Source organism: Oryctolagus cuniculus, chromosome 13 (genome assembly GCF_964237555.1).
Source record: "Oryctolagus cuniculus chromosome 13, mOryCun1.1, whole genome shotgun sequence".
NCBI lineage: Eukaryota > Metazoa > Chordata > Mammalia > Lagomorpha > Leporidae > Oryctolagus > Oryctolagus cuniculus.
Genome location: NC_091444.1, coordinates 51,220,870 through 51,244,655, shown reverse-complemented (window position 1 = coordinate 51,244,655; position 23,786 = coordinate 51,220,870). Strand labels below are relative to the sequence as shown.

At 44.3% G+C, this 23,786-nt stretch overlaps 1 protein-coding gene across 2 annotated transcripts in view; it reads right to left on the bottom strand.

Annotated features, from left to right (window-relative positions):
- DISC1 (DISC1 scaffold protein) overlaps nucleotides 1–23,786 on the bottom strand; it is a 354,676-nt gene that overhangs the window by 291,254 nt on the left and 39,636 nt on the right. For both annotated transcript variants that reach the window (XM_008268257.4, XM_051821450.2), the window contains exons 2-3: nucleotides 20,918–21,909; nucleotides 13,811–13,880 (exon numbers count right to left, since the gene is read on the bottom strand). In XM_008268257.4, the coding sequence (XP_008266479.1) occupies nucleotides 13,811–13,880; nucleotides 20,918–21,909 (1,062 nt within the window). The remainder of the gene's footprint in view (nucleotides 1–13,810; nucleotides 13,881–20,917; nucleotides 21,910–23,786) is intronic.

Genomic DNA, 23,786 nt, shown 5'->3' with positions numbered 1-23,786 from the left:
TTCTATCATCACCACTACTTCCACTGCTTCTATTACCACAACTTATACCATCATCTCTACTCCAACTCTACTAACATCACCATCACCACCACTATTGCTTCTACCACCCCACCTACGATTATTATCAACACTGCCACCAATATTATCACCATTCTCATCTTCCCTACTGATCATGAGGGAGAAAGAACTATCTACCTTTCTGGTGTGTATTCAGGGATGTAATTTGAAAGAACTTAGCAGAGAACGAGAAACAGCATATTCAAGTAGACACAATGCAGGAAATCCAAAGCACAGGTAAAAAAGAAGAAATGCCACTCAGCACAATGAGAAACATAAGGAAGAGGACACACTAAATATTAAGAGTGGCATTTTTTTAATGTAATAATAAAGGTGGATTTTTTTCTTTTTTTCTTTCTTTTTTTTTTTTTTTTTTTTTTGACAGGCGCACCGTGCTGATCTGAAGCCAGGAACCAGGTGCTTCCTCCTGGTCTCCCATGTGGGTGCAGGGCCCAAGCACTTGGGCCATCCTCCACTGCCTTCCCGGGCCACAGCAGAGAGCTAGATGGAAAAGCGGCAAACGGGACAGAATCCGGCGCCCCGACCGGGACTAGAACCTGGGGTGCCAGTGCCGCAGGCAGAGGATTAGCCTATTGAGCCACGGTGCCAGCCTAAAGGTGAGTTTTTGCCTTTTATTTATATTTCTGAGCTAATTGCTTTTGTGATGATTATATGTTGCTTAATTATATATTCTTAATTTCCACTTTTAGAAATTGAAGGTAATTACCAACTGGTACACTGATGCATTAATAAATAGGGTTCTGGCCAGCGCCGCGGCTCACTAGGTTAATCCTCTGCCTTGCGGCGCTGGCACACCGGCTTCTAGTCCCGGTCGGGATGCCGGATTCTGTCCCGGTTGCCCCTCTTCCAGGCCAGCTCTCTGCTGTGGCCAGGGAAGGCAGTGGAGGATGGCCCAAGTGCTTGGGCCCTGCACCCCATGGGAGACTAGGATAAGTACCTGGCTCCTGCCATTGGATCAGCGTGGTGCGCTGACCGCAGCATGCCAGCCGTGGTGGCCATTGGAGGGTGAACCAACGGCAAAGGAAGACTTTTCTCTCTCTCTCTCTCGCTGTCCACTCTGCCTGTCAAATAAATAAATAAATAAATAAGGTTCTGTCTAGGGTCAAATAGTGTGAATCTCTGAAGCCAAACAGAGCAGGGGCTGAATTTTCACAGAAGCCCTTCTCATATGTGTGATATTTGTGGCAAATACATTTGATAAAACATTGTGAAAAAATTATGATGTGCCATATGGAAAGTCAAAACTACATGGATACTTTAAAAGAGCTAGTTATTTTTTATTAAGTCTGGTTATGCTATCAACTCTCCTGTAAAATATGTTGCTCACTCACTTTCTGCATGTAGCCTTAGAGTCCTTATGACAGTGATGAGCCAGAGAACACTTCATGCCTTAGTGAGGCTCCAGTGGATTCACACTTTAACCCTAAGCCCACTTCTTCTTTTTTTTTAAGATTATATTTATTTATTTAAGATGTAGAGTTAAGGCAGTGAGAGAGAGAGACAGAGAGGTCTTGCATCCGCTGGTTCACTCCCCAAATGGCCACAACAGTCAGAGCTGGGTCCATCTGAAGCCAGGAGCTAGGATCTTCTTCTGGGTCTTCCACGTGGGTGCTGGGGCCCAAGCGCTTACGCCATCTTCTGCTGCTTTCCCAGGCCATAGCAGAGAACTGTATCAGAAGTGGAACAGCCAGGACTAGAACCAGCGCAAATATGGGATGCAGGTGGAAGATTATTCTACTACACCACAGTGCTGGCCCCCTTAATCCAATCTTTCTACTTGCATGATCCTGATCTATAAAAAAATTTTAAAGTGATGCATCCTAAAAACTGATTTAGAAGAGAATATTCTTTCAAGATCTTTTCTTGGTTTTCTTTTTTGTTCGTTTTATTTTCATTCCTCTTGAAAGGTAAAGAGACAGAGTTCTGCTATCTACTGGTTAGCTCCTCAAACTCTGGTAACAGCCAAGGCTGGCCCAGGCTGAAGCCAGGGATCTGGAACTCAATCCAGTCTCCCATGTGTGCTGCAGAGGCTTAAGTACTTGAGCCATGTGCTTCCCAGGGTGTGCCTTAGAAGAAGCTGAACGAGACACAGAGAAGCAAGCAATCTGATGTGGGATGGAGACATCAAATTCCTGCCCCTCAAGATGCCTTTCATTTCTTAAAATTCAACAGGGTAGAATTCAGAAATGTAAACCCCAAACTCAAAAGTCTCATCTTCATGTTCTGAGTTATGCAGAGGAATATGAAGTGTGATTTATTTTAGCCATTTAAAATACATATAAACTCTTGTTTAAAATATAATGTCAGATCTTACCATGTGAAACAATTTTTACGCCATATTCTCCATTTTAATTGACTTTAGATATATATTCAGTCATTGCCAAAATGGGTTAATCATACAGGCAATGACTAACCCACTTAACAAGTTAGATGCAGAGCTAATAAATGTACCAATTCTGCATACTAAGTATTGAAGTTTATTAGGTAAAGTCCACCTAAGACAGAAATGAAAAGAACTATTCTTCATAACTGATCATTATACCCCAATCACCACCTACCAACACCACCTAGGGAAATTCCAAGCAACCAAAAACATACCCTAAAAGCATAGCCAGCAGGAGCCACTGTTGTGGCGCAGCTGGTTAAGTTGCCACTTGGGACACCAATATCCCATATCAGAATGCCAATTCGGGTCCTGGTAGCTCTACATCTGACCCACCTTCCTACTAATGCATCTGGGGAGGCAGCCAAAGGTGGCCCAAATACTTGGACCCCTGCCATCTATATAGGAGTGATTCAGGCTCCTAGATGCAGCCTGGCCTCCAGACCTGGCTGTTGTGGCCATTTGTGGAATGAACCACCAAACAGAATCTCAATCTCTCTCTCTCTCTCTCTCTCTCTCTCTCTCCCCCTCTATCACTTTGCACTTAAAATAAATAAATCTCAAAAAATTCCATTCAGTGATTCTTGGGCCATTTCCACATTAACATTTGCAGAATGACACTAGAGAAAGCCCAGGTAGTCATTTTGAGTGTCTCCCTCATGGGTGCTATTATCTTTAGCCATGTATGTCTAAGGTTTTTAGACCATTTAACAGACTGATGTAACTTTCAGACCCTGGAAATACTATTGGCACAGAGGTTATTTTTAGAAATAATACAAATTAAAGAATTAAAATGCCTATTCACTATTGCTATCTATTTGTTTTTGGTTATAGTCAGTTTTCACTGTCAAACTGGCATTCAATTAGTTCCTATGAATAGGCTTTTCATGACTAATTTGCTCTGCTGGTGTTTTCACAAAAAATTAGCTGGATACATCTGCTTGTCAGTGTTAAATAACCACAGGTTTACTCACCCTTTTAATGATAATAACTGCAACCTGTAGTCTTTTTTTTTTTTTTAACAGGCAGAGTGGACAGTGAGAGAGAGCGAGACAGAGAGAAAGGTCTTCCTTTTCCATTGGTTCACCCCACAATGGCCGCTGCAGCCAGCGTGCTGCGGCCAGCACACCGTGCTGATCCGAAGCCAGGAGCCAGGTGCTTCTCCTGGTCTCCCATGCGGGTGCAGGGCCCAAGCATCGGGCCATCCTCCACTGCTTTCCCGGGCCACAGCAGAGAGCTGGCCTGGAAGAGGAGCAACCGGGACAGAATCCTGGACTAGAACCCGGTGTGCCAGCACTGCAGGCGGAGGATTAGCCTATTGAGCCGCAGTGCCGGCCTGCAACCTGTAGTCTTTTGAGACTTGGTTTTTTTGTGGAACACATTTTAGTACATTAATCTCTAGTGGAATTTGGGATATTAGGTGTGCACTATTGAACAACCACTGTCATCATTATTTTTAAATATATAATGCAAACCACACTGACATTTATGGAATAGACAAGCAGAACACACCAGTACAACTCTCAGTGCCATGAGCATTGCACTCAATTGATCTGTGGCTAACAAGATGGCAGGATGAACAGCTTAAATTCTTGGAGTGCCATATAGGGATCTAGATACAACCTCAGTGTTCAAATTAAACTTAGGTGATTAAATTATTCCCAGTAGTCTGAGATGTTCCAGTTAGGATGAAATCCAATCACAAGGAATAAAGCTTGCTAGATTATTAGTTCCTTGAAACAAAGTCGAGTTAGGTTCTCTTCCTTTGGCTGAACAGCTACATACAAATAAAACAGTGACCTTAAATTCAAAGGTGAGAAAAATCTCAAAACAGCAGCTAATGATAATAATCTCTAAGAAAGAGTAATGTTTTGGGGCTGGCACTGTGGCATAGGAGGTTAAGCCACTGCCTGCTGTGATGGAATCCCATAAGGGTGCCGGTTTGAGTCTTGGCATAGCTCTCTGCTACAGCCTGGGAAAGCAGCAGAAGATGGCCCAAGTCCTTGGGCCCCTGCACCCATATGGGAGACGTGGAAGAAGCTCCTGGCTCCTGGCTTCAGATTGGCCCAGCTCCGGCCATTGTGGCCAGTTGGGGTTTTGAACCAATGGAATGAAGACCTCTCTCTCTCTGCCTCCACCTCTCTTTAACTCTGTCTTTCAAATAAATTATAATAAATCTTTTTTTAAAAAAGTCATGTTCTTTACATACTATAAATTTGCATAAGTACTGGCTTCAAGCAGTACTGCTATAAATAATAAGAAGTTAAAGGATATTGAAGACACTACAAGATTGGGTTTAAAAGTTCTTTCTCAAATTTCTCAGATACCATACAGATTTAGAAATAAAACTGAGTTAGTGGAAATATTTTCCTGAGCAAAAATGCAATAGTAAGAGAATACAGACATAAGAAATACCTCTGGGTTTTGGTAGAACAAACTAAATCCCCCATGTGCTTTCATATAGCAAGAAGTCACAGAATTTGGCCATTAGGCTTTCCAGGGGTTAAGTTTAATCTAAGGACAGCTTCAAAATCCCTGAGCTACAAAAAAAACTAGAGCATGAGCTACAAAAACCAGAGCATGAATCTTACTTGCCTTGAAGTCTAACTCCTGGACCCAGATGAGAACTAACAACAGGTGTTCTCCTGTTGTGAACTATGTCACAACATCCTGAGGATGGAAGGTAGCCGCTATCTCTCCAGTACCTACTGCATTTAAAATTTTTCAAATGAGGAATGCTATAATACTCTCAAGAAGTTATAAGAAATGCAGACTTGTATTTAACTATGAGACTATCCAGATGCTTAAACTGGACCAGGAATAAGTTCTGTAAGAGGAGAAAGCTCATAGCCAGTGGACTTCAGAGCAACAGACTGGCATCCTGCTAATCATGCTACACACCTGAGTTTGCAAGGCAAGTCACTTCCTGCCTGGATGTTCTGCGTGAAACATTGGTACATACTGCCACCAAGGGGAGGATAATTCTTTTGTAAGATCCTGAAAACTGGCCGGCGCCGCGGCTCACTAGGCTAATCCTCTGCCTTGCGGCGCCGGCACACCGGCTTCTAGTCCCGGTCGGGGTGCCGGATTCTGTCCCGGTTGCCCCTCTTCCAGGCCAGCTCTCTGCTGTGGCCAGGGAGTGCAGTGGAGGATGTCCCAGGTGCTTGGGCCCTGCACCCCATGGGAGACCAGGAGAAGCACCTGGCTCCTGGCTCCTGGCTCCTGCCATCGGATCAGCGCGGTGCGCCGGCCGCGGCAGCCATTGGAGGGTGAACCAACGGCAAAGGAAGACCTTTCTCTCTGTCTCTCTCTCACTGTCCACTCTGCCTGTCAAAAAAAAATCCTGAAAACCTATAAAGTTTATTTTATTTGTATTAATATATTTTATTTATTTGAAAAGTAGACAAATAGAGAGACAGAGAGAAAGATAAATAGAGAGATAAAAATTTCCCAACAGACAGTTCACTCCTCTGATGCCTGCAACAGTTAGTGCTAGGCCATGCGTAAGCCAGGAGCCAGCAACTCAATCCAGGTAAGTGGCAGGGAGTCATCACCTGTTGCCTCTCAGGGTGCATATTAGGTAAAAGCTGTACTTAGTGGCAGAGCTAGGACTCTAACCCAAGCACTCTGATGTGAGCCGTGGGTGCCCCAGCAGTATCTTAACCACGATAGCAAATTCCCACCCTGAGCCTCCAAAATTAATTCACACAACTGAAATTACTCATAGCATATTTTCCATTCACTTTTGGGGGAAGGAATTCCCTATAAAAAATCTAATTGTTCAAACTCAGAATAACAGCAGTTTTATTTTTTTTTTTTTAATTTTTTGACAGGCAGAGTGGACAGTGAGAGAGAGAGACAGAGAGAAAGGTCTTCCTTTACCGTTGGTTCACCCTCCAATGGCCGCCGCGGCTGACGCGCTGCAGCCGGTGCACCGCGCTGATCCAATGGCAGGAGCCAGGAGCCAGGTGCTTTTCCTGGTCTCCCATGGGGTGCAGGGCCCAAGCACCTAGGCCATCCTCCACTGCACTCCCTGGCCACAGCAGAGAGCTGGCCTGGAAGAGGGGTAACGAGGACAGAATCTGGCGCCCCGACCGGACTAGAACCCAGTGTGCCAGCACCACAAGGCGGAGGATTAGCCTAGTGAACCGCGGAGCCAGGTTTTTTTTATTTTAAAGATTTATTTATTTATTTGAAAGAGTTACACACAGAGAAAAGGAGAGCCAGAGAGAGAGAGAGGTCCTCCATCTGCTGGTTCACTCCCCAGTTGGCTGCAACAGCCAAAGCTGTGCCAAGCCAAAGCCAGGAGCCAGGAGCCTCTTCCAGGTCTCCCACAAAGGTGCAGGGACCCAAAGATTTGGGCCATCCTCCACTGCCTTCCCAGGCCATAGCAAAGAGCTGGATCAGAAAAGGAGCAGCTGGGACTCAAACTGGCACCCATATGGGATGCCAGCACTGCAGGCGGCAGTTTTACCAAAACGCCACAGCGCCAGCCCCAACAGTGGTTTTTCATGCCATGCCAAGGGAGTGGGAAAAGTTGTAGGGTGGACAGAAATGCCCACTGAACTTTCCTAGGCCTGCAGTCAGCACCCAAATAGCTTCTATGTTGAGAGAAAAAGAGGTGGAGGAAAAAGATGGTGCCTTTATCTTTTTTGTTTTCATTCTTTCATATGTCAGAGGGAGAGAGAAAATGAATCCATCCTTCAGCTCCTCTCCAAATACTCCAAATACTCTCAATGGCGAAGTTTTAGTCAAGCCAAAACCAGGAGCCAGGAACCCAATCTGAGTCTCCCACATGCATGGCCAGGATCCATGTACTTGAGTCATTGCCTGCTAACTCCCATAAGGCACGTTTGCAGGAAGCTAGAATCAAAGCAGAGTCAGGACTCACACCCACACACTCTACTATGGGATGTGAACATCTCGGCCCCATGGTCCAACTACTAGGCCAGTTGCCCATCCTAATCCTTATATTAAATGAGCGTATTAATCCACTTGTATCTTTTTTATTTTCACGATGTCTAAAAACATAGTGACTGAGTCATTGAAAATATCTATTTGTTTTGATTTATTTAAATGTGGGGAGATTTATTAATAGGAGTTTTTGGTTCAAGATCTCTCTTTCTCTCTCTCTCTCTTTGTATCTCTATCTCTATCTCTCTCTTTCTCACTGTAACCTTGCCTTTCAAACAAATAAATCTTTAAATCATTTTTACCCACTGGGTTCATACAGACTCCTATTTCAAAGGTGCAAGTGAATCTCATTGGATATGCATAGAATATTAATCTCAGATTTACTTAGGTAAGCATCAAGTCAAGTGATACTCAAAGGTTTTAAAAGATTTCTAACTTTCCACACCACATTTTTATATATTTCTGTATAACTGTTTCTCTTTTAGAAATTTTTTAAACTTATAATATAAAACAGATTTAAAAGCAGAAAATGTGGGGCCGGCACCATGGTTCGCTTGGTTAATCCTCCGCCTGCGGCACCAACATCCCATATGGGCGCCGGATTCTAGTCCCAGTCGCTCCTCTTCCAGTCTAGCTCTCTGCTGTGGCCTGGGAAGGCAGTGGAGGATGGCCCAAGTGCTTGGGTCCCTGCACCTGTATGGGAGACCAGGAAGAAGCACCTGGCTCCTGGCTTCGGATCAGCTCAGTGCCGGCCGGAGTGGCCATTTGGGGAGTGAACCAACAGAAGGAAGACCTTTCTATCTCTCTCTCACTCACTGTTGGTAACTCTACCTGTCAAATAAATAAAATCTTTTAAAAAAAGCAGAAAATGTTACCCAAAGCTCCCCAATTAGAGATTACTCTAGTTAATATGTTGCCACAGTTCCCTTCAATTGGTATAGTTTTCACATCTATTGTGTCCTTTTTTCTCACGTGAGTTCATTGAGGTTAGTAGGGAAGATATTAATGTACCCAATTAGAAGGTGGAAGAATTGAGTTCTTGCATCATAATGGACCTAGTATGGGAAACATCTCGAAAAAAATGCCAGGATGGCAAGCCCATTTCCATTTAATTTTCATGATTGTGACCAACAGTTGCACTCCACACTAAATGAAAGTGTATCTTTTCCACTAGCTTCTGAAGGAGTTGCACTAAATTTCCTGTAGTTATCAATGCAGGTAATGTCAGAACCAGAGACAGAACTAGACACCACTGATTCCTAGTAGCAGTTTTCTCCACCAAACCTGCAAGACTAAATTTTCTCCACCAAACAATGCAAGACACAGCGTTGGCCTGCTGTCGGGAACCAATTCTGCCCTATCTGAGAAAAGGAACAAATTTGCAAGTTCACATTTTATCCTCATGTAGGAAGTCTCAAGGAAAAAATTGCCTAATGGTAGAAAACTAAAGGTGGTAAAATTTAGAGAAAGATGGAAATGAAACAATAGACAAGATGAGAAGAAAAACCTTGTGATGAATGGAAAAGAAGGGAAGAAGAGCACCAAAAACAAACAAAAATCAAAAGAATATATTGGGTGCTTGCAGAACAACCAAGTCCTTAGCAATAAACATTCATCGTGAGCAAATCTCATTTAAAAATAAACTCTCAGGGCCAGCACCGTGGCTCACTTGGCTAATCCTCCACCAGCGGTGCCAGAATCCCATATGGGCACCAGGTTCTAGTCCCGGTTGCTCCTCTTCCAGTCCAGCTCTCTGCTGTGGCCCAGGAGTGCAGTGGAGGATGGCCCAAGTGCTTGGGCGCCTGCACCCGCATGGGAGACCAGGAGGCAGCACCTGGCTCCTGGCTTCGGATCAGCGCAGTGCTGGCCATAGCGGCCATTTGGGGGGTGAACCAACAGAAGGAAGACCTTTCTCTCTGTCTCTCTCTCTCACTATCTGTCAAATAAATAAAAATAATAATAAAAAAAAACCTCTCAAAGGAACTAATCACACTAAATGTCCTGGCAGTAACTTAGGTAGTAGTCACATCTTTGGGTATATGGAAGTATCCACACTTTTGTAGCTAACATGAACTGGCTAAGTGCCTATCTGCTCCCAGACAGTAAGTTCCTGTCAAGTTAGTGTTCTATCAAGCTTGTCAATTGCAACTTATTTTGTGTTATGATACAAGCTAGCACATTGCATAAAGGTCAAGTGGAAAACTGTCCCTTCAGCTACATCACTGTCAACTGCTAAAGGTCATTCCATTCAACACACACTGTAATGGAAAGTAGCTTTGTCTACTGGGAAAGACTCCACTATAGGCTTTCTGATTTCTATTTACTCTCAAAAAGCACAAAACTAGACCCTCTAAGGAAATTTAAAACAATACCCTATTTGCAAACAAATTTGAGCAGAAAAATACAGATATGCAGTTTAAACTCCATATTATGTAAATATTTAACCAGTGCATATAATTGTAGTGACTAACATTCACTCAGTGTGATTCATAATCCAGATACTTAGCATGTGCTGTTTAATTCTCCAAACAAGTCTATTATCCCATTTACAGATGGAAAACTAAAGTTTGGGAAGACAGAATAATTTGTCTAAGCTTATATGGCTAGTAAATGGCAAAACATGTTTGTTGCTGTATTTTTAACTAGGATGAACTGAAAAACACTATGACTTTAAGACTAATGTTTACGGCATTGTTCACTGTTATAACTTGATGACAGTGATAATAAGCATCACTTGTAGATAGAATGCATTTTGAACATGTAGCTGTTCATTCAATGGTCATGTATTGACAGGCTAGCATGACAGCACTATGCCAGGTGCTTGGAGCAAAAGTTTAAATTAGAGTTGTTTATTAATTTAAAAAGAAAACTACTCATCTTTCGAATTTACCTGATTTAAATGTATTCAGTTATTATGTCTCTTAAATAAAATTAGATAGGTTCTCTTTCTCTGCCCAGCAAGTTTACAGTTGAGTCAATGGGGCAGCCAACACTTAGATTGAAATGCAATATGTAAGAATATGAATAAATATGCAGAGCATTAAAAAAGCATACTAAAACCAAGTCTTAATGACCTAGTACACGTTCAGAAAATTCACCAGGTCCTGAGGAGAAACTAGGACCTGGTTTTCCAGTTGTGTTGAAAGTTTGGTGTATCACAGTGAGAGCTGTGCCATTAAAGGAAGCAGGACCTGGCCCATGGCAGAGGAAGTAAATATGTGCAACAGTGGAGAGGTTCAAGACTACGCTGAACCGTCTTTCACAGACAAAAATCAGCAGGTGATCCCTGATCCAGTAATAGCTCATTGGTTCTCTGTCTACAGCTGCACCCAAGGCCAAAGCTGGTGACACTGAGATGAGGAAATACTTCCTCTTGCTTCAGACTCACCCCCTCTCTCAGGCTACTCCACTGAGCATCATTACAAAATCAAGCACCTGGTAGAAAGTGGACTGGGAGAATTAAAAAGTCTCGCCTTTGTCCTCAAATCCTTCTCTCTTTCTCTCATACCCCATCACTTTCTCAACTGAATATCAGTGGTATATGCTATGAGAACACTAGGCAACATCAGCTCTGAATATGTCTTTGAATAGATTTTCAAATTTTTTGGGGAAATCACTCACCTCATTCTTGTAATGCCCTAATTCCAATGGTCTGTGATGGATTCATGAGAATGCTAGAATAAGGACCAACACAGTTGAAAACAAAAGCTCAAAGCTGAACCAGCTCCCAGAAGGATCTTTAAATATATATTGTACTTCTAAACCAATTTGTGTTAACTTGTTCTCAGGGGCCAGCACTGTGTTGTAGCAGGTTAAGTCTCCACCTGCAGTGCCGGCATACCATACGGATCACGGCTGCTCCACTTCCAATCCAGCTCCCTGATAAAGTGCCTGGGAAAGCCATGGAAAATGGCCCAAGGGCATGGACACCTTCACCCACATGGGATATTCGGAAGAAGCTCCTGGCCCCTGGCTTTGGCATGGTCTACCCATGGTCATTGCAGCCTTTTGGGGAGTGAACCAGTGAATGAAAGATTCTCTCTCTCTCTTTCTCCTTCCCAATCTTGTGTGTGTGTGTGTGTGTGTGTGTGTCTCACTGTAACTCTTTCATATAAATTAATAAATCTTAAAAAAAAAAATAGCATGTTCACTACAGGCAGGAATACCTATCAAGTTCACAGGTATCTAGGGGGAAACCTGGAGGCGATTTTAAACTCTCTCTCTTCCCTACATTGAGCAGAAATGCATGTGGAATCTTGCCATCAGCACCTGAAGAAATGATGCTTCCCAGGACATCGTTACCAGAGAGTTTTTGTCTGGCTCTGTCTAAATTTAGCCACAATGTCAGTCATGTCTGCTATGGCCCAGCTCCTACTTTGTGGTGCCCTTTTCATGGTTCCGTCTGGCCTCTGACTACTTGTCTATCTTCTGGTATCACATCATAGCCTTTCTTTTTTTTTTTACTACATATTTTAATTATATATATTTGCGGGATACCATGTGATAAGTCACCCATGTATTCAATGTGTGGAGATTACATTGAGATTACATTCATTTCTTTAACCATTAAAACATTTTTAATTAAAATAATGGTACATAGGGGCCAATGCTGCAGTGCAGTGAGTTGACTCCCTGGCCTGCAGTACTGGTATCCCATATGGGCGCCGGTTCGAGACCCAGCTGCTCCACTTCCAATCCAGCTCTCTACTATGGCCTGGGAAAGCAGTAGAAGATCGTCCAAGTCCTTGGGTCCCTGCAGCTGTGTGGAAGACCCAGAAGAAGCTCTTGGCTCCTGGCTTCAGTTCGGCACAGCTCCAGCTGTTGCAGCAAACTGGGGAGTGAACCATCAGATGGCAGACCTCTCTCTCTCTCTGCCTCTCCTCTCTCTATGTAACTCTAACTTTCAAATAAATAAATAAGTCTTTAAAAGTAAAATAAAATAAAGGTACATATTTATGGAAGACAGTGTAATATTTCAATAAAGTATAAACAAAGGTGCTGATCAAGTCTGGGTAACTAACATTTCCACCTTTACTCATTATTTTATGGTTGGAGCCTTTGAGCTCCCCTTTTCTATTTGTTAGGAAATCAATAATAGATAATTCTGAACTACAGTCACCCCACAACTCTGCATGACACTAGGAATCCATTCCTTCTATAAAACTGTGACTTAGTCCTTTGTATCTAACGTCTTTCCAACCACCTTCCCCACAACCCTACCTAGAATCTAGAAACTACTATTCTATATTCAGATGTACTTAGGGGTGTTATTTCAGGCCATATGAAAATTCAATGCATTTGGTCTTTGGCAAACCCTGGTATCCCAAATTTATCTCATTTTCAATCTCTAGTCATAAAGAGTATGAAGTCAGGATGCTGGCGCTATGGCACAGTGAGTTAAAGCCCTGGCCTGGGCCAGTGCCATGGCTCACTAGGCTAATCCTCCGCCTTGCGGTGCCGGCACACCAGGTTCTAGTCCTGGTCGGGGCGCCGGATTCTGTCCCGGTTGCCCCTCTTCCAGGCCAGCTCTCTGCTGTGGCCAGGGAGTGCAGTGGAGGATGGCCCAGGTGCTTGGGCCCTGCACCCCATGGGAGACCAGGATAAGTACCTGGCTCCTGCCATCGGATTAGCGCGGTGCGCTGGCCGCAGCGCGCTGGCCGCGGCAGCCATTGGAGGGTGAACCAATGACAAAAGGAAGACCTTTCTCTCTGTCTCTCTCACTGTCCACTCTGCCTGTCAAAAAAAAAAAGCCCTGGCCTGAAGCACCAGCATCCCATATGGGCGCCGGTTCTAGTCTCGGCTGCTCCTTTTCCGATCCAGCTATCTGCTATGGCCTGGGATAGCAGTGGAAGATGGCCCAAGTCCTTGGGTCCCTGCACCCGCATGGGAGACCGGGAATAAGCTCCTAGCTCCTGGCTTCGGATCGGCGCAGCTCCGGCTGTTGCGGCCATCTGGGGAGTGAACCAGTGGATGGAAGGCCTCTCTCTCTGTCTCTACCTCTCTCTGTAACTCTGTCTTTCAGATAAATAAATATTTTTTTAAAAAAAGTGTATGAAGTCAGAAAGCCCCACGAGGGCACATTTACTGGCATCGCAAAAGCAGACATCATGTCGACCTTTCACTTTTCCTAATATCTTCCACATTACATTGCACAGGTGCTCAACAAACATTTGTTCAATGAACAAATTAGACATGTATTAAACCATAGTCAGGTATACAATGAATTAACTATATCACATATTTCTGGATAGTTGACCAAGTTATAATTCAGGCAATCAATGCTTATATAGCACTATAGGATAATCAACAGCTCCTTAGTAGAGATAACTAGAACAGATCATACAATGTATGAAATACTTATACAGGGAATGAGTAATAATGGAGAGACAAGTGGTACATTATGGGAAAAAGAAAAAATAATAAATTAAAACTCACCTTTATCATAATCATCATCCTGAACTGCATTTTCTTGAAGTTTCTGAAGCTTTAATCTTAAGGATGTCACCTATTTTGGTGTGAATGGGAAAAATCAAAATCAAGTTATAATAACATTTAAGCAAACTTATTTTGTAAAACCTAAGAACTTTTAGAAACTCTCAGTTATTAATTTGTCTCTTAAAGGAACCAAAAATACACACTTCCCTAAATCCAGATGCAGCAGTGTCTCAAAGTTATGAAAAGAAAATGTATAATTTGAGTGTAAAATTCACAGAAATGGAGAAATAGTAAAAATGTCATTTTAAACAAAAAAAATCACACAATGACCTTATCTACATGAAGAAATGCATAATGAGAAGGAGTAGAAGTCCCTCGACAAATTGGTCTCTTTTCTAACCATCACATAAAAGTTAGGAGAGTAAACATAAGAACTAAACTTGGGAAAGAAATGAAGAGAAGAACATGAACTAGAGCTCAACAGGCTGACCTTGAGACTGGACAAGAATGACAGAAAGGACCTCACAGAACCCTTCTGGGCCATCAGTGAAAGATGTACTTTTCTCTGAAGGGAGGAGAGAACATCCACTTTGCTTATCCCCGTGTCCAAACACTGATGGAGTCTGTGGTCATAAAAGGCTTCCATAGCCTTGGCAGCCCATGGCAAGAGCCTCGAGTGATCACTGATTTCATAAATAAGTGTTAATTGTTAAAGGAACAACAGAAGTCACTGTGCACTTACTCCCATGTAGGACCTCTGTCCTAAAAGAGTTGTACTATGAAAATTAACTGCAAATCTTGTTCTCAAACTGTATTCTAAATGTTGTGTGTGTGTGTGTGCACAAACTGTTGAAATCTGTGCTTAACATGGAGTTGATCCTCTGTATATAAAATCAAACTAAAAATGAACCATAATGAAGATGGGGATGAGAGAGGGAGAGGGAGATGGGATAGAAGTTGGGGTGGGAGGGTGGGTATGGGGGAAAGAACCACTATATTCCTAAAGTTGTATCTATGAAAAAAATGTATTCATCAAATAAAAACTAAAAAAAGAACCCTTCTGAGAATCTCTAAGGTTCAAATGCTTTTTACTATGGAAACGTGTCTTGTCTTATTTAGCCCACATACAGACTCAGCATCCAATCAGCTGTGAGCAATATATTCTCTTGTTATCAAAACACTTTACATTCTTTGCCTGTCCCACATAGACAGTTAAGTCACATAGCTCAGGTGTTACCTCTTCCTATCTGAGTTACTTTCTCTCAAAGCACTGTGACCTGTACTTGCTCTACTCAAAGAATTATTCAACAAATGTTTACTGAATACCTCTTAATGGTCAGGTATTGTTTGAGATGCCAGGGATACAGCAGCAACAAAACAATAATAATAACAATAATCCTCTAGACTTATATTCAATGCAAAAAACCGTAAGCATTATAGTGCTTTAACCAGTGATGTATGCTAGAAAAGTTGCAAAACAAAAGAGAATCAAGTTAGGAAGACTGTAAGTTCTAGTAGAGGATGGAGATTGTGATTTTAAAGGAATCTCATGAGGAAGTGACATTCAAGCAAAGATTTAGTAGTGGTAAGGGAATATAAACCAAGAAGCTATCTGGGAGGGAAAAAAAATCTCACAGAAGAGCCAGTGTCAGAGCTTTGGGCATATGCATTTCAGGAACTGTTACATGAGAGCAAAAAGGCCACTTAGGGTGAGGTGGGGGTGGGAGTGAGCAGGTGTATGGTGTAGCAGTTAAGAGGCTGCTTGGAATGCTCACATTCTATAGCCCAGTGCCTGATTTTGAGTCCTGGCTCTGCTCCCCATCCAGCTCTCTGCTAAATATGCCCTTTGCAAGGAAGCAAATGATGGTTCAAGCAGTTGGGTCCCTGCTCTTATGTGGGAGACACTGACTGAGTTCCTGGCTCCTGGCTTTGGACGGGCCTGGCCAGGGCTGTTTTGAGTATTTGGGAAGTGAAACCATGAATAGGAAATCTCTGTCAGGGCACCTCTGCCTCTCTTCTCTCTGCCTTTCAAATAAATCTTTTAAAAAGAGAGAAGACCACTGGGTCTGGAGTGGCTTGACAAGGGAGGAATGACAGAAATGGCATCAGAGAGGTAACGAGGAATCTGTCATGAAGACACATGAAGGTCACATAAAAGTTCCAGTTTTACTCGAGGGCCACAGGGGGCCATTGGAGGGTTTGGCACAAAAGAGCGCATAATCTGAATTAGCTTTTAACTTTTCTTGAACCATTATAAGAAAGGGCAGAAGAACAGAGACCAAGCAGGAAGCACTGGAAATAACACGGAAAAGAGATGATGGCAGCCTGGGCTGTAGTGAGTAGAGTGGTAGAATGGTGATAGTGAAAAGTGTCCAAGAGGCTTTACTAAAAATCACCGGTGCAATGTCAACGATGATGTCAAAATTGCAGATCTGAGTCCCAGCTAGAATTGAGTTGCAGGAAACGATCGTAGTGCTTATCACCCCATATTGTAACTACTGTTTTATTCTGTTTTGCTTTGTCTGTGCACTCCATTTAACCTTGAGTATCTGGAGAGCAAGAATTATGGTGTATCAGAGTTAAAAATGCTAAAGCTCAACTGTTTTCAGTTTTCCTCTGCTCTGAGCACAAAGGGTGACACATGCCTCTCCTCCTTGCTCTGCTTAGTATCACTTCTGTGCTGAGGCTGTAAGTGCTCTTGTAGGACTCCTTTGTGTTTATGTCCATGTCACAGAGACTAAGGGGCCATCTGTTCAGATGGTGCAGGCTATGTTCCTGAGTCACTCTATGGAGCAGAGCTTCTCCAAACAGATTTAGAACATGAAACATAGCAAGAAATAGAATTGTGTTGTGTTGAGCCTCTGTATGATATTGCCATTTGTTGCTGGTCTATTTTTAACACTATCCTTAACAAAGCCTAGCAGACCACATTGTACTAATAGGCATCAGTAAATACTTTCTATGTATAATCATATCCACCTGTTTTCCCTGACTTGCGCTGTATTATGACATTAAATCTGAGCAGTAAGTTAGTTCTATACATTAGGGAACAGAAGAAAGGCTGTAAGACTGGTTTGATTGCCAGATAAAGCTTTTTTAAAGATTTTATTTATTTATCTGAGAGGTAGAGTTACAGTGAGAGGGAGAGACAGAGAGAAAGGTCTTCTTTCCCAAATGGCTGCAATGGCTACAGCTGAGCTGATCCAAAGCCAGAAGCCAGGAGCTTCTTCTGAGCCTCCCACGTGGGTGCAGGGGTCCAAGTGCTTGGGCCATCTTCTGCTTTGTCAGGCCACAGCAGAGAGCTGGATTGGAAGAGGAGCATCTGGGACTAGAATTGGTGCCCATATGGGATAATGGCGCCACAGGCAGAGGATTAACCTGTGCCACAGTGCCAGTCCCCAGATAAAGCTTTAACATTACCATTACCATACTCAAATGATGATATTATTAAATACTTACCTATGGCTGAATCAAAAGAAATACCAGAAAGATCAAACTTTCCTAAATGAAGCATTTTCCCTAGTGAGGCAATGTTGTGAGTACTTGCTTGGGATCAGACTCTGTCTGAAGCATTTTGCATGTCTGAACGTGTAACCTTCAAACTAATGAGATAGGTACTGTTGTCATCTCCATTTCGTATAGGATCATCTTGAGGCACAGTGCAATTAATCAAATTGCATAAGGCAAGGGAAGGGGAAACTCACGCTACAGAGTCCTGTGGGGACAGTTCACATGGCCCAACAGGAGCTCCCTAGCTTCAGGGCTACTGCTCAACAATTCCAGTAGTGAAAGATGTGCTAAGTATGCAAGTCCCACCAGTGAACCAGCAGCAACCATGCCTTTCTTTCAAAAAACAATTTTCTATTAAGCTATCATCTGTTATTTTCTTCTAGTAGCTGAGTTCAGGTAATAAAAGAGAAAGGAAAGGGCATATTAAGGATTGATTTTTTTCATTCTAAATCTAAAACTTATGAACTTTAAAAGATAAATCAAGTTAAGTACCCTGGAATTTCAGCTACCAGGATCTCAGAGAACTGGCATGGGAAATTGTGACATGGCTTGGCCCCAGAAAACTATATTTGCTCAGGGGTTTCATAGATCCCAATTTGTGAAAAGTTCTAGGTTTTCAGGAGGCTGTGACCTATATCCAGATAAAAAGAATCAAAGGTAAGGAAGAAACTATTGGTGTTCCCAGAACACAGGGAGCCAAATCTTATTGCATGCAGCTGAATTGTCCTCAAGGCAAGTTTCTGTCTGGTTACTTTAGGGTGGAGGAAAGTCAGCCTTCATAAAAGCTTTTTAATTTGGAGTTTTAGAAATGCAGATGGGTTGCAAAGGATTTTTATAAAGATTTCTGAAACAGATTTTTGAAAATTAACACTTAAGAGTTGGAAAACGCCTTTGTGCTTGAGTGTGTCTGCCTCTCAAATTCTCTTCTTCTGCCATGGACAAACTATTAAATAAGTCAATTACATGTCTGTGATCCTTTTTTTTTTTTTTTTTTTTTTTTGACAGGCAGAGCGGACAGAGAGAGAGAGAGACAGAGAGAAAGGTCTTCTTTTTTGCCGTTGGTTCACCCTCCAATGGCCGCCGTGGCCAGCGCATCACGCTGATCCAAAGCCAGGAGCCAGGTGCTTCTCCTGGTCTCCTATGCGGGTGCAGGGCCCAAGGACTTAGGCCATCCTCCACTGCACTCCCGGGCCATACCAGAGAGCTGGCCTGGAAGAGGGGTGACTGGGACAGAATCCGACGCCCCGACCGGGACTAGAACCCAGTGTGCCGGTGCCACAGGCAGAGGATTAGCCTATTGAGCTGTGGCGCCGGCCCTGTGATCCATCTTAACAAGATGTAATAGTAATCAAGCACCTGCTGAAGGTCCTTAAGTGTAGTAGGCACTAGGATCCCAGAATGTCTAAAGGGAGTGACTATCCTGAATGAACTCAAGGTTGCAAGGGGAACTTGCACTCATAAACAAATGCTTATTGAAAATGCTAAGGCCGGCGCCGCGGCTCAGTAGGCTAATCCTCCGCCTTGCGGCGCCGGAACACCAGGTTCTAGTCCCAGTCAGGGCACCGGGTTTTGTCCCGGTTGCCCCTCTTCCAGGCCAGCTCTCTGCTGTGGCCAGGGAGTGCAGTGGAGGATGGCCCAAGTGCTTGGGCCCTGCATCCCATGGGAGACCCGGAGAAGTACCTGGCTCCTGCCATCAGATCAGCGCGGTGCACCGGCTGCGGCGGCCATTAGAGGGTGAACCAATGGCAAAGGAAGACCTTTCTCTCTGTCTCTCTCTCTCACTGTCCACTCTGCCTGTCAAAAAAAAAAGAAAGAAAAAAAAGAAAATGCTAAGGACTATAATGAAGCATGCCCAACATAGGAATAAATGTAAGGACAGAAGGCTAGGAACTGTCTCATAAGGAAATGCCTTCAGAAGTGCACCAGATGGGATAAGCAGTGAAAAAGTGCTCATATCGCTACAGAAAGAAGGAAAACTGTAAACAAAGGCATAGGTTTCCTTGCTGTTTTCAGGACTACATGGTTGAGGCCAGCAGGACTGAGTTGTTGAGGCAGGTGAAGAACAATGGGAAAGGGCTGGATTAGCAAGATAAGGGATTCAGCTGCTGTTCTGAGACTAGCAAGGAGATAACAAGGTTTAAATGCTAAAGAATAACATTATTACACCAGTTTTTCCAGAAAATATTTGCATTGTTTGTGCAGGTGATGAACTGGAGAAAAGAGGCATCAGAGGAAGTCAATCACATTAATAATTGCTTGCAAAATCTAGGCAAAGATAACCATGATTTGAGTCAAGACAGAGAACATGGCCCTGAGAAGCAGGTTGGGGTGGGCCAAGAGAGTCTGAGATAGTCTGGATATGGGGAGTGAGGTGAGGAAGAGTGTGGAAGATGGTTGCTGGCCTATGGAATGAGATGGACTCTATACATTCAAATCAGAAAATATTGATGAGTGTGAAGGACTTAGAACCGAGTTGGGCTAAAAAGACAGTGACATGGGTTGTGGATGTGTCTAACTCAAGGATTCCATGCTTTACCCAGATTAGAGGTCTGTGTCTCTGGTTTAGCTACTTCCTTGAGTCATAAATCAGAGGGCTGAGTTGTGGTCTTTGAGAGCTAGAAAAGGACAAACAGTGATAAGGGGACCAGGAACATCAGGATACAGGTAAAGAATTTAAATCATATGAGACTTGATTGGAGAATGAACATGAACTTCCATCATTTCCGGATCTCCCTATCAAATGTCTGATGAGTGGAAGTTCTATTTGCCTACTCAGAGGTTGCACATGCACACACACAAACAACACACCAGAATGAATACGTAGTTTTTAACTGGACGTGCAGTACTGCCTGATAGTTACTCATAGATTATTTCTACTTGGATTATTTTCTACCTGTGATAGAACAACCCTACCCACTCCTGCTTGTCCATAAATCTCAGTTACTTGGATGGAAAATGGCTAGGGCTTGCTATATCCAGTTAAGGCTTGTTTGATCCGAGCTAGGGCTTGTTTGTATCTAGCTTGTCCTAACTTCCACAGTGCTGACAGTCTTATCCATGACACGAAACAATCCTATGAAGTGTTCTTATCTCTAAATAAGTCAACGGAGGACCAGAGAAGTGAAATAACCAGAAACAGTGTCCCCAGCACTTTGTAAGACATTCCCACTGCAGTAGGATGGCATGGGATGAATTGAGTACACACAAATGAAGACCAGGATAGGTCCAATGCAAACTGTCTCCACTTTTACATTTCTCAACACTCGACAAACCTTGGACAGTTCAATCTCCCCTGCCCCCTCTGGTTTCCTCTTTCAAACCACAGCTGAGCTAAGTGAATCACATGTCACCTACTTCCAGGATAGGGAAGCCTGAAGCCAACGGAAAGCAGATATGAGCACCTGAGTGGCAGAGACGCTGCACGGAAGAGATTTGTGTTCACACCAAAAGACAGAAGAGCACAATGTCTCTTTGTGGCCATCCACTAAAGGGGTTGGTACAGCTTTCGTGGGAAGTTTGACCTAGCCCAGCACCCTCCTCTCCTGCCCTCTGTTCAGTACTAATTGAATGACAACTGTGGGTGGGGGAAATACCAACCTCTAGCTTCCTCTGGTTGCTTGACAGGCAGTCCAGCAGTGCAGGCTCCCACTTGCTGAGCAGTGCCGTCCAGCAGTGGGCATTCGCTGAGCCACTGTGCTCTTCACCATGACAGTCAGCCAGCGAGGGTGCTGGGCAACAGGAGCAGCCAGGGGCCGTGTCCACGGAAGGAAGCATCTCATGTTCTGGGCAGCAGCTGCTCCCCACCACCTGGGCCAAGTCTGCAGAGCCCCCAGGGGCTGGAAGACCAAAGCACTGAGAGAGAGATGGAGGGTCCTCATGGGGTGTGTCCCAGCTGGAGGCTTTGAGTTCTATCTCCCGGGGACTTTGATGAGGGGACTCAGCCTCTCTGGATGGCAGGCAACCTTCTGCTTCTCCACGTTCCCCAGTAAAGCCGAGCGACTGCTGAATGAAACTAAAGCTTGAGGCAAAGACATCCTGCGAGCCAGGAATGGCTGAAGGGGCACTGAGGCTGTTTCCGAGGCTGTGGTTGTTCCTGCTCACTTCTGTTGGTGCCAAAGAGCCTGTATCTTGGGCTCTCCTTGTGCCTTCACCACAGGCTGCGTCCTGGATGGGGCCCAGGGCCTCAGCACAGTCCATGGATGAAAATTCTTGCTGACATCCAGTGTCCACAGGGCCACATGGCCCAGTTAGCCTATCAGCTCTGAGCTGAATCCCAGAGCATGCTGACGTTCCTCTTGTAGAGGTCACAGCCCCGCCTACACAGCCCAGAGAGGTCACAGGAGGATCTGTTGTGCTCTGGGGAACAGAAGTCCCTACCTTGGGGGTTCGCCGCTGGCCACAGCTTTCAGCACTGGACTCTGAGTTGTGGGACTCCTGGATGCCTGCCCCTTCCAGGACACAGTACTGTGTGCCCACTGCTGGAGAGAGGAACCCGATCCCAGGCCCAGCTGTGCTTCTCATGTAGCCCGGCCTCCGTGCCAGCCGCCGCCTCCGAAAAGATGATGCAGGTGGTAAGTAATCCCAGCTGCCTAGGAATTAAAGAGAAAACAGCACCATGGACATGCAAACAGCACTGACTCCACTGGAACTGCGCTTGGAGAACACCCTGTTATGTAGAAGCCATCTCCTGGTGCATCTGTCAAAGACAGATGCTGGCTCCATGGCCCCTGGGCCAAACCCATAAGAAAGTTCTGGCAATCACCTGGAAACATCTGCATTGAACGTGTAGAAATCAGCACAGTGGCTCCCTTAACCTCCATTTAGCAGATGAGCTGGCACTGTGGTAAGTTATGCCAACATGTCAGCATGAACACTGGAGGCACAACCTTGGCAATCCCTGAGCCCTCTAGCATCCTCCCTTTGTGTCCCAAGGCACATCAATGCTTTGTACCCCAGATCAAGTCTGGAAAGCAAACGATTTGAAACCAGAATGCAAGACTGTCGCTCCCCCATTCGCGGAGGAACGACACAGGACCCTGCGCTGTTCTTTTGTCTGCTCGGCCCTTCCCGGGTTTGCTGCTGGTCCTTCCCGGGTTGGCTGCCAACCCCTCCACCTCCGTGGAGGCGCGGCTCCCCCTGCCACTTTCCCCACTTCTGCGGAGGAGTGGCACACCGCCAGGCTGGCTCTCTTGGGGGCTGCTCAGATGTTCCTCAGGTGTTCCTGGTGCATGTTGTCTCTCTCCTCCTTTATAGTCCTCTTCCACCAATCCCAACTCTGCTGCCCACACGCCGAGTACGCTGCTCTCCTCCAATCAGGAGCAGGATCAGCTCCTGCAGCTCATCAGTCAAGTTGGCGAGAGGCAGCTGCGTAGAAGTTGTTTGGTCTCTTTCTCTCAGCGCCATATTGTGGGAGAGCAGATGCAGAGAATAAGTCTTAATTCCAGTAACTTAGTCTAGTCCGAGTTGCTCCCCACACAAGACCATGCCTCAAATTAAGATTTGATCATTTATGCATTGAATAGCATGTAAATCTTTATTATCTAGGCTATCCATGTCCTGTACACCCATTACATTGTTGTACACAATGGTTAGCTGGCTGTAGATCAAGGTATTCCTCTCATGTCACCTCACACAGTAGATTATAGGAGTTCCCCCTGAGGTGTTCTCTAAACCAAAGGCTATCTATCTTCTCCTCTTGGTTGTGCTATAGGCAGAGAAGCAATTACAAATGCTGACATCTCACAATCTGCTCCAAACCTGAATGTACTACTGGCTGACCAGATGATCTCCTGTAAGTCATTTAACCTGTCCTGAATATGAGGTGCTCTGCAGGGATGCGGACTTGAACAAGATACCACTCCTGACCCCAAAATGCTTAAGCTCTAGCAGGAGCTATCAACCACACACCCAAAAACTGTTACTGGAATCATAGGGTAAGGAGAATTCAATTTGAAGTTAAGCTAATGGAATAAACTGGGAAGCTCAGTAGGTTAATCTGGCAGTACCTGGGCTTTTAGCAAAGCAGAAAATTCCATAGTTACATGGTATGCCTCAATTTATATGTCATGCCAAAAACCACCTCATGGAATTAAAGGGAAGAATGGTGGTGTGTTTTCTGAGACAGAAGTGAAGGCTGCAGCAAATACATCTTTAATTTATATGAGCAGTGAAAGATTCCCATTGCATTTTGCAATAATGAGTGACACAAACATATCTGTGGGTCACTCAGCTAAAGAAGATCAAGACCATAAATACAGGCCTGGGGCCAGTGCTGTGGCACAGTGGGTTAAAGCTCTGGTCTGAGGCACCGGCATCCCATATGGGTGCTGGTTTAAGTCCCAGATGCTCCTCTTCTAATCCAGCTCTCTGCTATGGCCTGGGAAAGCAGTGGAAGATGGCCCAAGTCCTTGGGACCCTGAACCCACATGGGAGACCTGGAAGAAGCTCCTGTTCCTGACTTCAGATC